Source organism: Panthera pardus, unplaced genomic scaffold (assembly GCF_024362965.1).
Source record: "Panthera pardus isolate Hobbes unplaced genomic scaffold, ASM2436296v1 HiC_scaffold_26, whole genome shotgun sequence".
Taxonomy (NCBI): domain Eukaryota; kingdom Metazoa; phylum Chordata; class Mammalia; order Carnivora; family Felidae; genus Panthera; species Panthera pardus.
The window spans coordinates 15,059,567-15,081,747 of NW_026526832.1; the positions used below are offsets into that span (position 1 = coordinate 15,059,567).

Consider the following 22,181-nt stretch of genomic DNA (forward strand, 5'->3'; position numbering starts at 1 on the left):
ATAAGGTGGAATTCAGGGGCTCCTGGGTCACTCAGTCTGTTAAGCATCCGACTCTTGATTTCAGCTCAGGTCATGATCTCATGGTTGTGCAATTGAGCCCCTTGTCCAGCTCCACACTGGGCTGGGTGTGGAGGCTGCTTGGTATTCTCTTTCTCCCTCTCCCTCTGCCCCTTTGCTGCGTGCGAGCTCAGGAGTGCGTGCACATGCTCACTCTAGCTCTCTCTCTCTCTCTCTTTCTCTCTCTCTCTCAGTCCCACTCTCTCTCAAAAAACAAACAAACCCCCCAAAAAAAACAAAAAAAAAAAAAAACAAGGTAGAATTTATAAAAAGGAAAATGTTTTGTTTTCCAAAAGATATAAGGCCGTTGTATTAATAAAACCTTTGTATTAACCATGTTTTTAATATTTTATATTTTATGATGCTTGGCTTGCTTGGGGGTTTTGCTAGCTGGGAGAGCCTGTGCCTACCAGGGCTAACTAATTCCTAGGAATAGCGAAACACTTGTCTGTGTGTGTGCCTTTCTTATGCAAAACAACCAATCCAAAGACATCCCCAACCACCAACTTTACTAACAGGCACCAAGCCATTATTCCCTTGCCTTAAATCACTCCAGAGACACCATTATATCCCAGAGTTTGCCAAAATTATTCAAACTGTCCAATCCTAAACTTGTTCAAACTTGCCTGCCCTGCCTTACCCATTTCTTCCTGTGAAAACTATAATGCAGGCTGTGGGCTAAGCTTTCTCCTTTTCTCCTGATCAATTCCGGTGCTGCTCGGGCAGCCCTGTGTGATGTGGCGTCCCCTCCTTCTACTGGGAGTTGTAAGTAATAAAACTTATTTTATTGGTATTGATCTCTCCATTTGGTCACTCCATTATCTCTATAAATTAATTCCTGGATACAATCAAAGCAACCACAGATTAGGAGAAAACACTCACAGTACATATAACCAACAAACAATTTATATCCAGAATCTATGAAGAACTCTTGAAAGTCAGTAATTAGAAGACAACTTAATTTGTAAAATGGGCAAAAGATCTGTACACTTCACAAAAGATTTATGAAAGAATGATAAAGTACATGAAAAGATGTTCAACATCATTAAATGAAAATTAAAAATACATAATGAGATACCACTAAAATAAAAAAGATAGATAATGCCAAGTGTTGGTGAGAATTTGGAACAGTTGGAACTGTTAATTTTACATGGTGGTAGGCATGTAAAATGGTAATAACCACTTTGAAAAATGGTTTGGCACCTTCTACAAAATTAACATACACTTGGGGCACGTGGGTAGCTCAGTTAAACACCGGACTTTGGCTCAGGTCATGATCTTAGGGTTTGTGAATTTGAGCCGCATATCAGGCTCTCTGCTATCATACCAGAGCCTGCTTCAGATCCTCTGTCTCCCTCTCCCTGCCCCTCTCACAACTCTCTCACGCACTCTTTCTCTCTCTCAAAAAATAAACATTAAAAAAATTAACATACACTTTACCATATGACTCAGAAATTCTACTTCTACGTATTTATCCAAGAGAAATGAAAATATATGTCCATAAAGATAGTAATATATGAATGTTCATAGCAGTTTCACTCATTATAGCCACAAACTGGAAACAAATCAAATGCCAATCAATCAAATTGATAAATAAACTGATCTGTTTATACAATGGAATACTGCTCAATCAAAAAAGGACTTAACTACCAATAAATGCAAACAAGGCAAATCTCAAAAACATGATGGTAAGTGAAAACATGATGGTAAGTGGTTCTCTTGACACAAGAGAACATACTACATTTTTCCATTTATATGACTCTCTAGAACAGGTGAAACTAATTTATAGTTAAAAAAATTGATCAGTGGTTGCTTTGGTGAGGAATAGGAGGGATGGATTATACAAGGAAACTTTCTGCAGTGATAGAAATAGTCTAAATATAGACTGGGGTATTATTGACTTGGGTGTGTACATTTGTCAAAGCTCCTTGCATTTTATTGTCTGTAGTTTTTGTATCATATATAATTATATTTTAATATAATAACATATACATACAAATGTGTTATATAATATATAATTATTATAATCATTAACATTTATTATACATAATAAACATATATACATCAAATACATAGTATAATACCTGCATACAAATATACCATATATATGTATGTCTTGTATATAATTATACCTTAATGAGGTTGATATCTTTGTTTGTGTGTTGTTGTTGTTGTTTTGTTTTGTTTTGTTTTGTGAGAGAGTGTGTGAAAGCAGGGCAGAGAGGCACAGGGAGAGAGAGAGAGAATTAAGCCTGGGATCATGACCTGAGCCCAAATCAAGAGTTGGACACTCAGCCAACTGAGTCACCCAGGAGCCCCAACAAGGTTGATTTTTTTTTATTAAAAAATTTTTTTTTAATGTTTATTTATTTTTGAGAGCGAGACAGAGTGCGAGCAGGGGAGGGGCAGAGAGAGGGAGAGACGCAGAACCCTAAGCAGTCTCCGGGCTCTGAGCTGTCAGAGCCCAACGTGGGGCTCAAATTTGTCAACCAAGAGATCATGACCTGGGACAAAGTCAGATGCCAAACCAACTGAGCCACCCAGGCTCCCCAATGAGGTTGATTTTTTAAATGAAGCAGTTTAAGGGGCACCTGGCTAGCTCAGTAAGAAGAGTATGTGACGCTTGATTCAGGGTTGTGAGTTCAAGCCCCACATTGGGTGTAGAGATAACTAAAACAAACAAACATAACTAAATAAAATGAATTAGCTTAAAACTTAACTGATATAGAAAGGTCTGAAAACATATAGTAAATTAAAAAAAACAAACAAACGAATGTCAAACAGTATATACAGTGTGTCCCTATTTGGTGTGGAAAAAAAATAAGTACAAAAGTGACAATGGTTGCTGCCTGATAGTTTTTGGTTCTGTTTTGTTAGTTTTACAGAATGAGGAGCAGTTGTACAAAAAGAAGGGAACACTATCAGAATCATCTTTGACCTGTGCATTTGGAAATATCATCTATTGAGATATAGAAAAGTGAAAATCTTTTTTTCAGAACAAGTAAGTATACTAGAAATTAAATCTGCTTGGTTGTATAGCGTGCCACCAAATAGGGATGATATTGAATGGAAAATCAATCTGTGTCTTCTCCCCAACAGTTATTTGTGGAATTCCCCATAAATATTCTGTGGTTTTGAGAATTCAGTTACAAACATGGCAACCCATGATAACCGGCACAACCCCATATAGAACAGGATTTACGCACAAAGAGTAACCAGGTGTATGTTTTAAAATGTTGGTCCCCTGCCATTCCCTATTCAGCTGCATCCTCCCAGCCAGACAGCAAAGAGCTACACCTGTCAAGATCATTGTGAAGAAACATGGTATGGATCCAAGTGGCAACCAAAATGTAATGCTTTCCACTTTGATGACTGGAGTGAGACCTGTGCTATCCAATGTGGTAACCACTAGCCACATGTATCTATTTAAATATGGATTTAAATAAATAAAAATTAAGTAAAATTTAAAATTCAGTTGCACAGTTGGGCGAGCCACATTTCAAGTGTTCAAGAGCCACCGTGGCTAGTGGTTACTCTACTGGACAGTGCAAACTGAGGACATGCCCATCATCTCAGAATATTGTACTGTATTAGCACTGGCCTAGATAGAATCTGATAAGAATGAATACTGAATGAATGAATAAATGAATGAATGAATGAATGAATAAGCAGCAGTGTTTTCACCTAATTACTTGATAAGAGAGGAGTATGGTAGTCCAGACAGGGGGAGGTACACCACGGTTAACAATAAGAATACCTTACAGTTACACAGCAGTGCGCTTTTCAAATTTTAAAACATTTTTATGTATGTGACTTATGTGATTTTATTAAATCTTTCTCATCAGTCTTCCAAACAGAGAAAGTATCAATGTCTTAATTTTATAGCTGAAGAAATGTTAGTCTCAAACAGGCTAGCATTGGGTGCCTGGGTGGCTCAGTCAGTTAAGCGTCCGACTTCAGGTTATGATCTCATCATGATCTCACGGTTTGTGGAATCGAACCCTATGTTGGGCTCTTTGTTGACAGCTCAGAGCCTGGAGCCTGCTTCAGAGTCTGTCTCCCTCTCTCTCTGCCCCTCCCCCACTTGTACTCTGTGTGTGTGTGTCTCTCTCTCTCTCTCCCTCTCTCAAAAATAAATATTAAATAGAAATTAAAAAAGGCTAGCCTTGTGACCTTTCATAGTCTCTAGGCCTCTCTGAGGTGACATTTCTTTGGCTATCCAATGAAGAGCCTGGCTAGACTCAGACTCAAGGGTCATCTCTGTAGGGATGCTGCAGAAGCCAAGAGGACAGATGAGACCCTGGAGGGGAGAGGTAAGACTCGCTGACAGGTCATGTGCACTGTCATCTGGTACCATTCCAACTGAGGTTAGTGGTAGAAACTGAGACGGACAGAAAGGGAAGCTGGGTGAAATCCTGGGGATCAGAATGAGTGCCAGATGGTGCCTTTCAGGCCAGAGAGGCCTTGGGGTCTTCAGGAGGAGCACATCATTTATATGAGATGAGCTTAAGATCTGAAAAGCAGGAGCAGCCTAATACAGGAAGAAAACTAGTGCAGACAGTGCCCAAGAGTGAAAAACCAGGGAGACATGTCTCCAAGCTGTGAAGGGCTGCTTAGGTGCAGTGTGGTCTGCATCTGAGAGTTAGATCTCAGAGAGCTGGAAACAGAAGTGATACAGCTTCTCCGGGAACTTGGAGAGGTGCCAGAGCTCACCCCTGGTACAGACGACTGTTTTGCACACATACTCTACAGAAAAGACCAAATTCTATGGGAGGTAAAATGTGCTACTCCTTTGAGTGGTGACAGCAGAATCGTTGGCTAAAAACAGTAAGTAACATATTGAGCTATTCTTTTGTATGAGATATTATACAGGAATTCTCATAACTTCATAAGTTCAATAGTGTTCCCAGCTCCAGTGTGACAGGTAAGCAACCAGGGCTGGAGTGGATCTGGTTCTTACTGTTTAGTGAGACCTGACTGTTGAATTTTCATGATTTTTCTTAGCCAGCTGACATGTTATTAGCTTGAAATCAGCCATGGCAAAAATATTTCTACCATGGAAATTGGTGACATGCTACAAATTAGGGCCTTTACCCCCAGAGAAAAAGGGTGTTTACATATATATATATATATATATATATATATATATATATATATGAAATACTTTTTTTTTTTAATTTTTTTTTTCAACGTTTTTTATTTATTTTTGGGACAGAGAGAGACAGAGCATGAACGGGGGAGGGGCAGAGAGAGAGGGAGACACAGAATCGGAAACAGGCTTCAGGCTCCGAGCCATCAGCCCAGAGCCTGACGCGGGGCTCGAACTCACGGACCGCGAGATCGTGACCTGGCTGAAGTCGGACGCTTAACCGACTGCGCCACCCAGGCGCCCCAGAAATAGACTCTTTAATGTTTATTTATTTTTGAGAGAGAGAGAGAGACAGAGTGTGAGCGGGGGAGGGGCAGAGAGAGAGGGAGACACAGAATCCAAAGCAGGCTCCAGGCTCCGAACTGTCAGCACAGAGCCCCCGACACGGGGCTGAACCCACAAACCGCGAAGTCATGACCTGAGCCAAAGTCAGATGCTTAACCGACTGAGCCCCCCAGGCGTCCCAAGTGTGTTCAATATTTAGCAGCACAGCACTGAAATAGGCTCAGAGAGATTTAGCAACTTGCTGAGGTTACACAGATGGTAGCAACTAGCAGATCCTAAGCCAGTTTCATTATTCTAAAGCCCACAGTCTTACCACTATGACCTCCCTAGAGACCCTTTTATATTGGAGCACAAGACTGCTCCCCTTACTTCATGACCAAAGAAACACCATGTTGCTCAATAAAAACTCTGGGATTGAGGGTGGAGGGTTTTGCAGAGCTTTTCTTGAGGGCCTGGAATTCAAACATTTGACATTTCCATAGCTCAAGGTGGGTCCAGAGGGGGAAAACTGCATGACCCTACTGCTCTGTCAACAGGATGCTGAGATGTACATTTTACATAAATAAATCGATGTGCGTGTCTTCCCCCATCTCCTCAGTGAATTTCATAAAGGAGAATAGTCAAGTGCTCATTCAAAGGATGGGAATGACTGTTATAAAGCAAATTGTGGATGAGCTATTTGTGTGGAATGTTCTGAATTACGAAGAAGTAAGTGTCATTTGCTGTGAGAAGGTTGAGCAGGATGCTGCAAGAGGGATCATTCACATGATTCTGAAGAAGGGTTCGGAATCCTGTAACCTTTTTCTCAAATCCCTTGAAAAGTGGAACTATCCCCTGTTTCAGGACTTGAATGGACAAAGTAAGTATCAGTTTTCTTGTATCTGTTCTACAAACAGAATAAACCATGAAGAAGATTCATAATCCCCATGAGAGAGCCTCTGCCCTCCTCCCTCTTTACATCACTGGGTAGGGGGTTTTGGTTCTGCGAAGGAAAAAGTCAGACACTCTCAGAAAAAACTCCCATTATATCCCTTGTTGGTGAAGCCAAATAAGTAATGCCAGGGTCAGGGATTAATGATTTAGTAAAGACTCATTTCAAAATCAAACTGGATAATGAAGGCACTTAAGTTAATGCAGTCATGGTTCTTGACATTCCTTAGGCCAATGCAGAATCGTTTTTAATAATATTATCATTAAATAATAACTTGTATTTTGTTTTATGATAGATTTTAATCAAGGTTAAGGCTTGGTCTGGGGAAAGTTACCCCTAACCACCCCTCATGGCCCACACCACCCCACACCACCCCACTATTCTCACACACTTTCGAACTTAACCCAAACACAGACTCCTCCTATTTCCAATTGACTGCTGCAAAGACCATGTGGTGGAAAGAAGGAAACAGAAGACAAAAGGGGAAGAGTAAATATTTGGAACCCTTTGTGCCAGCTCAGAACTGGAGAAGGAAAGTAAAGTCACCAATGGAGTATTCCCAACATAAATCCCTCTTCATCCTCCTGAAAACTTAAGTTCTGGGGAAACATAGAATTGGGTCCTCTAACCTTACCTCTTCTCTAACAGGTCTTTCTAAGCAGATGTCAGAAGAAGTCTTAGATGATTTGGCTCAGAGTCTAAAGTATTTATACAATACTCCATCTTTTCTGAACTTCTATCCTCTGGGTGAAGACTTTGACATAATTTTTAATTTGAAAAGCACCTTCACAGAACCTGTTCTATGGAGAAAGGACCATCACCATCACCGATTGGAGCAGCTGACCCTGGATGGGCTGCTAGACACTCTTCAGAGTCCCTGCATCATTGAGGGGGAATCAGGCAAAGGGAAGTCCACTCTGCTGCAGCAAATCGCGATGCTCTGGGCTTCCGGAACGTGTGGGGCTCTCACCAAGTTCAAATTAGTCTTCTTTGTCCGTCTGAGCAGGGCCCAGGGTGGGCTCCTTGAAACTCTGTGTGATCAACTCCTGGATATACCTGACACCATCAGGAAGCAGACTTTCATGGCCATGCTGCTGAAGCTACGGCAGAGAGTTCTGTTTCTCCTTGATGGCTACAATGAATTCAAGGCCCAGAACTGCCCAGAGATCGAAGCCCTCATAAAGGAGAACCACCGCTTCAAGAATACGGTCATTGTCACCACCACCACTGAGTGCCTGAGACACATCAGGCAGTTTGGTGCCCTGATTGCCGAGGTAGGGGACATGACAGAGGACAGTGCCCAGACTCTCATCCGAGAAGTGCTGATGAAGGAGCATGCTGAAGGCTTGTTGCTCCAAATTAGGAAATCCAGATGCTTGAGGAACCTGATGAAGACCCCTCTCTTCGTGGTCATCACTTGTGTAATCCAGATGGGGGAAAGTGAGTTCCACTCCTATACACAAACGACACTGTTCCGCACCTTCTATGACCTGCTGATACAGAAGAACAAGTACAAACTTAAGGGGCTGGCTGCAGGTGACTTCGCTCAGAGCCTGAACCACTGTGGAGACCTAGCTCTGGAGGGCGTGTTCTCCCACAGGTTTGATTTCCAACCGGAGGACATGTCCAGTGTGAACGAGGATGTCCTACTGACAACTGGACTCCTCTGTAAATACACAGCTCAACAGTTCAAGCCAAAGTATAAATTCTTTCATAACTCCTTCCAGGAGTACATAGCAGGACGCAGACTCAGCAGTTTGCTGAAGTCTCAAGAGCCAGAGGAAGTGACAAAGGGGAAAGGTTATTTGCAGAAAATGGTTTTCATTTCAGACATTACATCCAAGTATAGCAACCTGCTCCTGTACACATGTGGATCATCTCCTGAAGCCACCAGGAGTGTTCTGGAACACCTTGCAGCAGTGTATCAACATGGCAGCCTCCTTGGGCTCTCCGTCACCCAGAAGCCTCTCTGGAGGCAGGAGTCTATACAAAATGTGAAAAACACCACTGTGCAAGAAACTCTGAAAGCCATAAACATCAGTTCCTTTACAGAGTGTGGCATTAATCTATTCCATGAGAGTATATCCAAATCAGACCTGAGTAAAGAATTTGAAGCTTTCTTTTGTGGCAAAAGCTTATATATCAATTCAGAGAACATCCCCGATTACTTATTTGACTTCTTTGAACACTTGCCTAATTGTGCAAGTGCTCTGGACTTCATTAAACTGGACTTCTACGGAGAAGCTATGGCTTTGAGGGACACGACCACAGAAGACACAAGCAGGACTCAGGAAGGGTCCTCAGAAACCTACATTCCCAGCAGGGCTGTGTCTTTGTTCTTCAACTGGAAGCAGGAATTCAAGACTCTGGAGGTTACACTCCGGGACTTCAGCAAGTTGAATAAACAAGATATCAAATATCTGGGAAAGATATTCAGTTCTGCTACAAACCTCAGATTGTGCATTAAGAGATGTGCTGGTGTGGCTGGAAGCTTTAGTTTGGTCCTCCGCACCTGTAAGAACATTTATTCTCTCATCCTGGAAGCCAGTCCGCTCACCATAGAAGATGAGCAGCATATCACATCCGTGACAAACCTAAAAACCTTGAGTATTCAGGACCTACAGACTCCACGGCTGCCAGGTATTACAAACATCAGCAGTTTAAGCTATAATCAAGCCTGTTTGGGTGCCATGGAAATATTAGATATCATACAGTTTTGCTTTAAATTTTCTAATAGTTTCTTTTTTATTTTTTAAAAAATTTAATGTTTATTTTTGAGAGAGAGAAAGAAACAGAGCATGAACAAAGGAGGGGCACAGAGAGAGAGAAAGAGAGAGACAGAATCCAAAGCAGGCTCCAGGCTCTGAGTTGTCAGCACAGAGCCTGACCTGGGGCTTGAACTCATGAACCACGAGATCGTGACCTGAGCCAAAGTCAGATGTTTAGCCGACTGAGCCACCCACGGGTCCCTGAATTTTCTATAAGTTTCAACCAGATGTCAGGACTTGGAAGAGAGGTAGGAGGACTGAGCAAGAGAGGTCCATAAGGGGGAAGACTGTCATACGGGGAGGCCCTAGGGAGAATTCCCAGAGCTGAAGCTATACGGTCTGACTGAATGGCAATATAGTTTATATGGTAGTGTGTGTGTGTGTGTGTGCGTGTGCACGCACATGCGTGCGTGCATGTGAGGTAGGTTAAGCTCATCTTCACTGACCTGTCCCCCTTCTCCATCTCCATCCATTACCCACTGCTTCCCTGCCAAATGGCACCCCTCCCCACTTCAATTCTGGGAGGAAATCCAGCCTGTAAACTCATCACTTGCAGGAGCTGGTAGCTAATTGTGTTGCTGGATTCTCATCCAGGAGATTGCAGAACATACCCACCCCACCCACCCCAACGCCAACTATATTTCATTTTGAAAAAAGATTGTGGGGACAGATTTTGTCTAACATGAAGAAATTTCAGATCTCAGACACATACAAGTTGAGCCAATCTTTCTGAATAAAGGCAAATTTTCCCCAAATGCAAAATACTATTAAAGGTGAATGTCTGCCTTACCTGTACAGACCAGCTTTACCTGTGTAGACCAGCCTGCTGACTTGAACAGGGGCTACTTTGTGGTGTGAACCTACAGGCTGGCAGGGGCCTTGCTCTACTTGACTGTAATCCAAGATTACTTTTCATTTGCAATAGATTTCTCATCAAGCTCTGCCTCATCTGTCACCGTGTAAAGGAAATTTCATATCACTTTAAAAAGCTAGAATCTGGGGCCCCTGGGTGACTCAGTCGGTTAAGCGTCCGACTTCAGCTCAGGTCACGATCTCACGGTCTGTGAGTTCGAGCCCCGAGTCGGGCTCTGGGCTGATGGCTCAGAGCCTGGAGCCTGCTTCCGGTTCTGTGTCTCCCTCTCTCTCTGCCCCTCCCCCGTTCATGCTCTGTCTCTCTCTGTCTCAAAAATAAATAAACGTTAAAAAAAATTTTTTTTAAATCTAGAATCTGGGGCGCCTGGGTAGCTCAGTTGATTAAGTGTCTGACTCTTGATTTCCACTACTGGTTCATGGAATTGAGCCCTTGGTGGGGCTCTGAGCTAACAGTATGGAGTCTGCTTGGGATTCTCTCTCTCCTTCTCTCTCTGCCCCTCCCCCACCTCGATAAGTAAATATTTTGAAAAATCTAGAATCTCTTGCACAGATAATCTTTGCAACCTTCTACTTAATGCAGGAATCCCTTCCATAAGGTTCGGCATAGTCACCAAGACTTCATTTAGATTACCTTCTGTGTCAGGAAGCTCACTATCTCCTCTTGATGGCTATTCCTTTCTGCTGATCTTGCAAACTGTCACCTCTGTGCTGAATTTAGCCTACATATTATGTAGAGTTTTCTTTTGAATGTTTGCCAATATTTTGTTCTTAATTTTTAAAATTTATTTTTTAAGTAATATATTCACATGATTCAAATTATAAAACAATCTACAGTGAAACCTCCTTCCCTTTCACATCCCCCAGCCATGACCCTTCTGCCGGAGTTGTCAGTATTTTGACATTGGGAGATTGCAGTGTGAAAACACAGGTTACTCATTTCTCTTGACATTTGTAGGTCCAGCAACTGTGGGCCTGCATCTTCACTTGGTAACAATTGGTAGACCTTCATGAACTTCTCCTGTGCCCTTTGGACAAGATACATAATATCCACGTGGGCAGTGCCCACCTGTTCTACTTCTTGGAATGACATTATCTCCCTGGACCTTGTTGACATTTGAGTTTGTAATCAGTGCTCACTCTTTCTTATAGCTAAAAATTCAGTTCCCTGACATTTCTACCCAAGGTTGATTTCTATTTTTGCCCTCCACATCTCTTCAGAATATTCCTAGTTCATCTGTTTCTTTGCTGAATAGTATTACATTATATGGACATGCCACAGTTTATCTCATCACCTCTGAAAGACACGTAGGTTATTTCCAGTTTGGGCGATTATAAACAGAGATACTATAAATGTTTGTATGCAGGTTTTTATGTGAAACACAAGTTTTCAAATCACTCAGGTAAATACCTAGGAGTGGGATTGCTAAGCCATATGACAAGTGTTTGTTTAACTTTTTTTTAAGTTTATTTATTTTCAGAGAGAAAGAGAGCAAGCACAAGTTGGGGAGGGGCAGAGAGAGTAGGGAGAGAGAATCCCAAGCAGGCTCCACACTGTCAGCACAGAGCCTGATGTGGATCTTGAACTCACAACCAAGAAATCTTGACCTGAGCCGAAATCAAGAGTCAGATTCTTAACCCACTGAGCCACCCAGACACTCCCAACTTTTTTTTAAATATTAATTTATTTTTGAGAGAACGCAAGCAGGGGAGAGGCGGGTGGGGATAGAAGATCTGAAGCGGGCTCTGTGCTGACAGCAGCGAGCCTGATGTGAGTCTCAAACTCATGGTCACTTCCTTGAGCCGGAGTCAGACACTCAACTGACTGAACCACCCACGTGCCCCTCGTGCTTGTTTGACTTTTTAAGAAATTTCCACGCTATTTTCCAGTTTGTACCATTTGACATTTCCAATAGCAATATATGAGGGGTTTAGCTGCTCTGCATTCTCACTAGCACTTGCCATCCTGTGTGTGTGTGTGTGTGTGTGTGTGTGTGTGTGTGTGTGTGTGTTATTTTTGTCATTCTACAATTGCCTTAAAATAAGAAAAAAAAATTGACAACACCAAGTGCTGACGAGGATGTAGAGCAACTGGAACTCTGGGTGTAGTGTTCTTTCATCATACTTATCTGATAAAATAGAAAACTCTTTGTAGGTTTGTTTGCCAACTATATACCTCTTTGGCCAAGTATCCTAAGTTTTCATCCATCTGTTGATTAGGTAATTTATCTTCTTAATGTTGAGTTTTGAGTGTTCTTTATATGCTCAAATGTGTATGAAGAATACCAGTCCTTTGTCAGATAAGTGATTTGAAAACATTTTCTCCCAATCTGTAGCTAGTCTTTTCATTTTTTTTTAAATTTTTAATATTTATTTATTTTTGAGAGAGACAGAGACAGAGCATGAGTTGGGGAGGGGCAGAGAGAGAGGGAGACACTGGATCTGAAGCAGGCTCCAGGCTCTTGAGCTGTCAGCACAGAGACCGACGCAGGGCTCGAACCCATGGACCATGGGATCATGACCTGAGCTGAAGCCGGACGCTTAACCGACTGAGCCACCCAGGTGCCCCTAGTCTTTTCATTCTCTTAATAGCCTCTTTCATAGAACAAAAATTTTAGATTTAGTTGCAGTCATTTTTTTCCTGTACAAATCAAGCTTTTGGTGTCATGTCTAAAAACTTTTTGCCTAACCCCAGGTCATGAAGATTTTCTCCTATCTTTTTTTCTTAAAGTTTACATTGACATTTATGATCCATTTGGGTTAATGTTTATATAAAATATGATGCTTAGATCAAGGTTCATTTTTCTTGCATATGGATATCCAGTTGTTCTATTCACTGAAATTACTATTCTTTCATGTTTGAATTGCCTTTGTACTTTTGTCCAAAACCATTTGGCTGTGATTATGTTGGCTGTGTTTCTGGACTCTATTCGCCTATTGATCCATCAATTGCCAGTACCCTTGTCTATTTCTTGATAATTTCATCTTGTCTTAGTAACTGTAGCTTTATAGGAAGTCATAAAATTGAATAGTGTTGTTTCTACAACTTTATTCTTTTTCAGAATTGTTTTTTATATTTTGGTTCCTTTGGCTTTCACATTGTTTATATAATCAAAAACTTCCTGGATATTGGTTGGAATTATATTAAATCTATAGGCCATTTTAGGGAGAATTGATAACTTTATTTTGTTGAATCTTTCAATCCATGAGCATGGTTTCTCTTTCCATTTATTTAGATTTTCTTTTATTTCTTTTATCATAATTTATAGTTTTCATCATGTTTATCCTGCATATGTTTTATCAGATTTACACTTAACTTTTTGATTCTTTTGGAGTTACTGTAAATGGAATTTTAAAAAATTGGTTGCCAAATATTTATTGCTACTATATAGAAATGCAATAGATTTTTGTGTATCAATCTTATAATCTACACATTTGCTACACTCACTTCATGTCACTTCCAAAAAGCATATTTCTTCCTTTCCAATTTGTTTTTATTTTATTCTCTTGCCTTATTGCACTGATTATGACTTGCAGTGCAATGTTGAATAGGAGGGGTGAGAGTGAACATCCTCCCTTGTTCCTGATGTTAGCAACAAAGCATTCAGACTTTCACCAGTAAGTATGATATCAACTGTAGTTTTTTTGTAGATGACTTTTATCAGGTTGAAGAAATTTCCTTCTATTCCTAGGTTGCTGAGAATTATTATGGATGTATGTCAGATAATGTCAAATGTTTTTTTCTGCATCAACATACTTGATCATGTAGTTTTTCTTCTTTAGATTGTTAATACATTGAATTACATACATTGATATCCAAATATCGAAACAGCTCTGCATTCTCTGTATAAAGCCCACTTGGTGGTTGTATAATATTCTTTTTATATATGGTTGAGTTCTTTAGTAATATTTTATTGAGGATTTTGCTTCTATGTTCATGAATGATACTTGTCTTAAGTTTTCTTTTGTTTTATTCTCTTGGTCTGGGATTTATATCACTTGATAGCATCATGAAAACCTTACAAGTCTTATTATTAAATTTCCAAGTATTTGGAAATTTCCTTGTTATCTTTCTGTTATTATTTTCTAGTCTAACTCCATTATATTTGGAGAACATGTTTTAGCTAAAGAAGATGCCCACCTCTGACCAAAAAAACAAAAGCAAAACACTCTTGTGTCAATTTCATGAGCATTTCTTGCCCATGGAGAAGCTAAAATTTTTTGATTGGTAACAAAAATCTAGTAAATGACAAATGAACATAGTCAATTCTTTTTTCTTTTTCCAGGTGGTCTGACTGACAGCTTGGGTAATTTGAAGAATCTTATGAAGCTCATACTGTACAACATTAAGATGAATGAGGAAGATGCTATAAAATTAGGTCAGATTTTTATTTTCTTTGTTATTTTTATTAATGTAAGTTTGATAATAAGAACAGTTAACTTAAGACTCCTAGACACTGGTTGTGTCTGTATAAGGCAAGGATGCCTTTATCTACTTGTGTTACATTGATTTTCTAGACGTTTTTCTCCATGGCCATTCCAATCCTTCAGCACCATTTTATGTAAATTGCACACACCTAGACTGTAACGCTTTGGGGGACAGAAGCCATGATATGTTTTTATCTTCCTGGCTGATTGACTATGTTTATATTTGAAGCATAGAAACAGTATAAAAAAGTTTATACTGTGGTTTCATAATTAAATAAAGCTTTGTAAATGGAATGGAACACAAGAAGGAATGTGGACCAAGAAAACCTAAACAGTACGAGCAGAATGTGTGGTTTGTCACAGGGAGCCAGCCTCTCCAGGACAGGGAGGATTCCCATTGAAGCTGTTTTCCTCCAGTGTCCCTGCTTTCTGCCCCCTCCCCCATGGCTCTTTTTTTCCCCACTGTTTGAGCTCTCAGTTAAATGTTCCTCAGCCTTATTCTTTTTTATTCTGCTTCCTGCCTAAAGACAACCTTATCCTATAATTGAAAAATGGCTGCCCTTTTTTTCATTACATGGCCTATATAAGAATAATCAGATTAATCCAGTGTTCAATAAACATCTCTTGCATGCCTATAAATTACTCAGAGTATTAGAGCTGGAAGGAGCCTCAGAGCATCTAGTTCAACTCTCTCATTTTACTGCCACTGAAACCTAGAACAGTTTATTGACTTGTGCAAGGTCTCACTAATTGGTACAAAGGGTTCAAAAATACCTATCTCAGATGATCTGGTCCCCAGGAACCAGTCTGGGGTAGGGGGCGCCTGCGTGGCTCAGTTAGTTAAATATCTGACTCTTGATCTCAGCTCAGGTCTTGATTTCAGGGTTCCGAGTTCAAGCCCCACGTTGGGTTCTGTTCTGGGTATGAAGCCTACTTTAAAAACAAAAAAAGGAACCAGTCTGAGCTTAAATAGACAAATCTAAATTTATTGTTTATTAAAGGGTTACTATACATAGGTTATACACTACACTAGGTACTTTTACATACTTCCTCTCATTGGATCCTCACAACAGTCCCAGGACATAGGTATAATTATCCCTAAATCCACAGCCAAAATGTTGAATAACCTGTCCAAGGTTACACAATTAAAGTATGGGATCCAGGAATCAAACTGACTGCAAAGCTCATGTTCACAACCCCTAAACTATATAGTTGACTATAAACAGTTACACTAGAAGCACACCAAGGAACTGAAGTCCCCATGCTACCCCTCTGAATTCAGACTCCACCCCTCCTAAAATTTGGGGGGAGATTAAGAGAAAGTGCTCATTCAGAATATTTCATCCTCATCCTACCAAAAATATGGTAAAAGGCACACATTGATATGCATTAAAATACTGCCCATTTACTATAGTTTTTCTCATGTTACTGAGAGAATGACCTCCTCATAGGTGACCTTGGTATGGTCCAAGAGATTGGAGAGTAATGGTTGAAAGAAGAACAACTCTCTTCAGCTTTTATTTTTTATTTTTTTTTTTAATTTTTTTTAACGTTTTTTTATTTATTTTTGAGACAGAGAGAGACAGAGCATGAACAGGGGAGGGGCAGAGAGAGAGGGAGACACAGAATTGGAAACAGGCTCCAGGCTCTGAGCTGTCAGCACAGAGCCCGACGCGGGGCTCGAACTCACAGACCGTGAGATCATGACCTGAGCCGAAGTCGGACACTTAACCGACCGAGCCACCCAGGCGCCCCTCTCTTCAGCTTTTATAACTCAAGGTCTCTAGAGATAGAGTGTGGCAAGATCTGTGTGCAGTTGTTCTTTGCCTTCTTTTCAGTCCATTAGTCTATGTTTAAATCAAATTAACTTGGTGTCCTAATGTATTTCCTTTCCTACTTTTTGCAGCTGAAGGTCTGAAAAACCTGAAGAAGTTGTGTTTAGTTCATATAACCCACTTGTCTGACATTGGGAAGGGAATGGATTACATAGTAAAGTCTCTGTCAGCTGAACCCTGTGACCTTGAAGAAATCCAATTAGTCTCCTGCTGCCTGTCTGCCAATGCTATGAAAACCCTAGGTAACTGTTGCCTGCATTAAGTGAATGAGAACAGTGTAAGAGAACATGTGATACTTTCATACTAATGCATGTTAAGCCTCTCAAAAGGAAATTTAATTTTTAGAGAAACTGGAAAAGATAATAAAGACTTCCAGGTAATATCTAGCCTGTTTTTAATGATCTTCTCCATGACTGGAATGAAAATGGAGAATTAGGAGAACATTTCAGAATAATGGAAGATATTATAATTTTAAGATATGGTGAACAAAAAGAAAAGAAGAAATAAATGCTTGAAACTTGGCACATGCTCTGTATATAATAACTGCCTAATAAATATTTAGATGATGGATAAATAAATGATTGAGAAGCAGAGAGAGAAGGATTTTCTTAAATGTTCTCAGGCCATCCAATTCTTACCCACTGCCCTTTTAAAATGCAGCTAACGTACATTAAGAGTTGAGTCTTGGGGTGCCTGGGTGGCTCCGTCAGTTAGCGTCCGACTCTTGATTTTGGCTCAGGTCATGATCTCATGGTTTGTGAGATCAAGCCCCATGTTGAGCTCCACACTGACAGTACAGAGCCTGCTTGGGATTCTCTTTCTGCCTCTCCTCCACTTGTGCTCTATCTCAAAACAAATAAACTAAAACAAATTTTAACTTAAAAAAATAAACTTTAAAAAAACTGCTCGGAATCTGTAAAATGAAATCATTTGTATGCTACTATAAACCAAAAGCTAGAGAAACCCATGATTAGAAGAGGCTAGATAAACACTAGGAAAACAAGGATAAGTAGATCCTTACTTCTCTACCTGATCCTGGAAACAGACAGACTTAGAACTATAAATAGCAGCTGTACTCTTTTTGAGAGGAGTTCCATGGGTTTTTTATGTTAAAGCACCAAACCCCAGAAGTTATTTTACTCTACAATTGGGTAAAAGTGATAATAGCTGGGGCAACTGGCTGGCTCAGTCAGTACAGCATGTGATTCTTCATCTTGGGGTCATGAGTTCAAGCCCCAGGTTGGGTGTAGAACTTACATAAAAAAATAATTTTAAAAACAGCTAATAATAATAATAATAATAGCTAATAGTTTAATAAGAGTATATATCATGAAAAACCTCTTTTAATTAGAGATATTTCTTATTAGTCTTGATAGGAGAAACTTCAATTAAACAACCATGATAAATACCTAATGTAAAGAAAAGAACTAAGCAGTTTTTAGCTAGAGTGATGGTATTCTATGATTAATGTTTGCGTGTAAAATAATTTTCTGTATTTTTTACCTCAACATAATTATATCTTTTGCAGATAGCATGGAATTGAGTCTTGCTTTTTGGGGAAAAAAAAAAATCCAGTCTTATTTCTGCCTTTTAATTAGTGCTTAGTCCATTTACATTTAATGTAATTATTGATGTGGATAGATTTTCATCTGCCATTTTGCTATTTGTTTTCTATTTTTCTCACCTGTCTTTTTTTTTTTTTTACTTCCTAAGTTTTTATTATTAACATCACAACTATGACATTACCAAAATCATTTAAATTAAGATGAACAAAGAACTGCTCATTTCATCTGTTTTTGTTGTTGTTGTTGTTGTTGTTGTTCCTTTGTTTCTCCTGCATAAGGACATTTTAGAATTTGAAGCAATCTTACATTTTATCTAGTTCAACTTCCTTGTTCTTTGTTTTTAAGTTTTTGTGTGTTTTTTTTTAAGTTTATTTTTGAGAGGGAGAGAAAGAGTATGTACAGGGAAGGGGCAGAGAGAGAGGGAGAGGGAAAATCCTGAGGAGGCTCCACCCCACCAGCACAGAGCCTGATGCAGGGCTCAAACTCAGGAACTGTGAGTCAGACACTCAACTGACTGAGCCACCCAGGCGCCCCTCAACTTCCTCATTCTAACGATGAAGCTTCAGTGGAAGCTTGGAGAAATGGAGTGACCTTCCTATAGTTATGTAACAAGTATATTTTATGCTGCATTAGGCTTTACATGAAGTTTATTAGTCAGAGCTTAGGACTGGAAATATCTATCTGTCCATTTAGTCATAGCCATGAAAGTTCAGGGTTAAATCTAGCCAGATACCTTTGGGAATAATTAAATAATTTAACTAATCAGGTCAAATAATGATGTGTATGCTATCAACAAAGAAGACAAGGACTTAGGATCCTCCTATGGATATTTTTTAAATGCACATATAGTTCTGTAAAAGCCTTTTAATTTTGGATTGAAATTTTTTCCCAGCTCAGAATCTTCACAATTTGGCCAAACTGAGCATTCTTGATTTATCTGAAAATCACCTGGAAAAGGATGGAAATGAAGCTCTACAAGAACTGAGTAAGAAAAACAATTTAGCCAAAATCACATAGTTGAGTATATGTACTAGATAGTCAGAAACACGTATCTGGGCCCTGATGTTTTTTGGTCCATGTGTGCCTTACTATACGTCCCTCAAGGGACACAGACCAATGACTTTGAGCTACCAGTTTTCACACGCTCATCACACCTGAGGCTCCTAACTGCTTGCTTCATTCTAGGGGGCCAGTGTCTGAGACTAATTGATATTCAAAACGAATTTGTTTAAGGAGTTAATGATAAGATTTTTATTTTATTTTCTTAATGTTTATTTATTTTGGAGAAAGAGACAGAGTGGAAGCAGGGGAGGAGCAGAAAGAGAGGGAGTCACAGATTCTGAAGCAGGCTCCAGGCTCTGAGCTGTCAGCACAGAGCCTAATGTGGGGCTCAAACTCACAAACCTGAGTTTGAAAGATCCTGACCTGAGCCAAAGTCAAACACCTAACTGACTGAGTCACCCAGGCACCCCAATGATAAGATTTTTAAAGTGTGATAGTGATATTGTAATTACATTTTTTTTCTTTTTTTTTTTTAAGAACTATATGGGGCACCTGAGTGGCTCAGTCGGTTAAGCGTCCACTTCAGCTCAGGTCATGATCTCAAGGTTCATGAGTCTGAGCCCTGCATTGGGCTCTGCAGAGCCTGGAGCCTGCTTCAGATTCTGTCTCCCTTTCTCTCTGCCCCTCCCCCACTCACACTCTGTCTGTCTCTCAACAATAAACATTAAAAAAATAAAAAATAAATTAATTAAATTAAATTAAAAAAAGAACTGTATTTACTGTCTGAGATTTGCTTTAAAATAATTCAGGAGAAAAAGAATTAGGTGAGGATGAAGGAAGCTTGTCCATAAACTGATGTTTGTTGAAGTTTGGCTTATTAGTACATATAGTTTCATTATACTATTCTGCATAATATTTGTATACTCTTGAGTACTTTCCACAAAAATATTAACCAAAATTCAAGTAGATTCTCATCGCATCATCGCACAATGAGTAGGCTGCAGAGATAAAGACTATTCCTTCTCCCACATCCCTTCATTCTTCATCAAGAAGAATCCATTGAGATGGATTAAATTCCTGCATTGCTCTCTGGTTCTTGAAGTTGACAGGCTGTACATCCTGGAACAGCTGACTGTGCTCATGTTGCCCTGGTGGAGTGATGTACGAGTTAGTCTGACCAGGCTGTTGGAGCAACTGGAGGGGGCCCTGCGGCTCATCAAGCTTGGGCTGAAAAACTGGAGACTCACAGATGCAGAGATTAGAATTCTAGGTAGGTACATACATACAGAGCCAAGAGAAAAGAAGTGAGCTCTAACAAAGCTCTTAAGTTGGTTTTAAAAATTAATTAATTGTATTTATTTATTTACCTTCTCTTTTTGTTAAGATTTTATTTTTTAATGTTTATGTATTTATTTTGAGAGAGAGTGTGTGTGTGCGTAAGTCGGGGCAGGGGCAGAGAGAGAGGGAGGAGAGAGAGAATCCTAGGCTCCATGCTGTGAGTGCAGAGCCAGACACAAGGCTTGATCCCATGAACCATGGGCTCAGAATCTGAGCTGAAATCAAGTGTCAGATGCGTAACTGACTGAGCCACCCAGGTGCTCCAAGATTTTATTTTTAAGTAATGTCTACACCCAGTGTGGGGCTTGAACTCACAACCCTTAGATCAAGAGTCACATTCTCTACCAACAGAGCCATCCAGGGGCCCCACCTCCTCTTTTTGTACAAGTATATTTAAAGAGCATTCAAGGAGTATTAATTAATCAAGAAATTAAGGAGTAAAATGATTTAAACATTTTTAAACATTTATTATGAGAGAGAGAGAGAGACAGAGAGAAGCAGAGAGTCAGGGAGACAGAGAGAATCCAAGCAGGCTCTGTGCTGTCAGAGAACCATGAGATCATGACCTGAGCTGACATCAAGAGTCAGGTGCTTAACCGACTGAGCCACCCAGGAGCCCCAAGGAGTAAAATGGTTTAAAACACTGGCCTGCCTTCAGGTTTTTAAGCATTAAAAAGTATTAAAGGGAAAACATTCCCATTACCTGAGAAGGTATATTATGTTTAGGAATTGCTCTTCCTACCCTTAACTGTCTGAAATTCAGCAATACTCCTCCAGTTTGGGGAAATATTTTTAAGTTACCTGTTGGGTATTTAAAACATGTAAAGGTAAAGGCACCTGCATGGCTCAGTGGTTGGGCGTCTGACTCTGGATTTCTGCTCAGGTCGCCATCTATCGTTTCGTGGGATCAAACCCGTGCTTGAGATTCTCTCTCTGCCTCTCGCTCTGACCCTCTCCCATGCACCCATGTGCTCATGCTGTCTCTCTCTCAAAGTAAATAAGCTTAAAAAAAATATAAAGGTAAATGCAACTTTATCTAAATGGGATCATTGAATATCTTTAAGCAATTGTGATATAATCCAGGAACAAATAGAGATACAGAAATGACTGAAGATTCCATTAACCTCAGGCAGTTGATGAAAGGTCTTCATTCTACCTGTGTGTTATTAATTTCTATGTAACAGATTACCCCCCAAAACAGTGTCCTAAAATAACTATAAATGTTATCTCACAATTTCTGTGGGTGAGGAAAGTGGTAACCGCGTGGTTCTGGCTTAGGCTCTGTCACGAGGTTGCAGTCCAGATGTTGGATGGGGCTGCCAGAGGATCTGCTTTCTGGGTGGCTCCCCACTGGGTTGGCAGGTTGCCCAGAGGCCTCAGTTTCTCATCCCTGGACCTCTCCATAGGCTGCATGAGTGTTTTCACAGTGTGGCGGCTCACTTCCCTCAGAGCAAGAGATGTAAGAGAAAACCATTTAGAAGCTGCAATGTCTTTTATGAGCTAGCCTTGGAAGGTCATTTCTGCTGTATGCTGTTGGTTACTTGGGTCAGCCCTATCCACTGTGGGATGGGACAACACAGGGGAGAATATACTAGGACGTGAGGATCACTGGCCCCATCTTAACTGCTGACTACAATACCATCTAAGGCAACATTGGTGAAAGCAACCTTGACTTTATTTCTGTCACAGATTGTCTAGAATATATTTGTAGTGTACAAAGTTATGAAACTTATGCTTTTAGCCATTTTAAGTGTGCAGTTCTGTGATATTAAGGACATTCACATTTTTGAGCCACCACCATCACATCCATTTCCAGAACTTTTTCATCTTCCTTGACTAAACCTCTGTACCCATTACAAAACTAACTCCCCACCTACTCCTGTATTTAAAACCTTTTCTCCTAGAGATGCATATGTCTCTAAGTGCTTAGGCTGCTCCAGGGTTTTAGCCTTC

At 40.1% G+C, this 22,181-nt stretch overlaps 1 protein-coding gene across 2 annotated transcripts in view; it reads left to right on the forward strand.

Moving 5' to 3' along the window:
* NLRC4 (NLR family CARD domain containing 4) overlaps nucleotides 1-22,181 on the forward strand; it is a 37,510-nt gene that overhangs the window by 4,223 nt on the left and 11,106 nt on the right. The window contains exons 2-9 of one of the 2 annotated variants that reach the window (XM_019447983.2): nucleotides 1,606-1,745; nucleotides 2,935-3,058; nucleotides 6,090-6,350; nucleotides 7,071-9,062; nucleotides 14,347-14,439; nucleotides 16,395-16,565; nucleotides 18,781-18,873; nucleotides 19,993-20,160. In XM_019447983.2, coding sequence (XP_019303528.2) covers nucleotide 3,058; nucleotides 6,090-6,350; nucleotides 7,071-9,062; nucleotides 14,347-14,439; nucleotides 16,395-16,565; nucleotides 18,781-18,873; nucleotides 19,993-20,160 — 2,779 coding nt within the window. In that variant the 5' untranslated portion in view covers nucleotides 1,606-1,745; nucleotides 2,935-3,057. The remainder of the gene's footprint in view (nucleotides 1-1,605; nucleotides 1,746-2,934; nucleotides 3,059-6,089; nucleotides 6,351-7,070; nucleotides 9,063-14,346; nucleotides 14,440-16,394; nucleotides 16,566-18,780; nucleotides 18,874-19,992; nucleotides 20,161-22,181) is intronic. The other variant, XM_019447973.2, reaches the window with a different exon arrangement.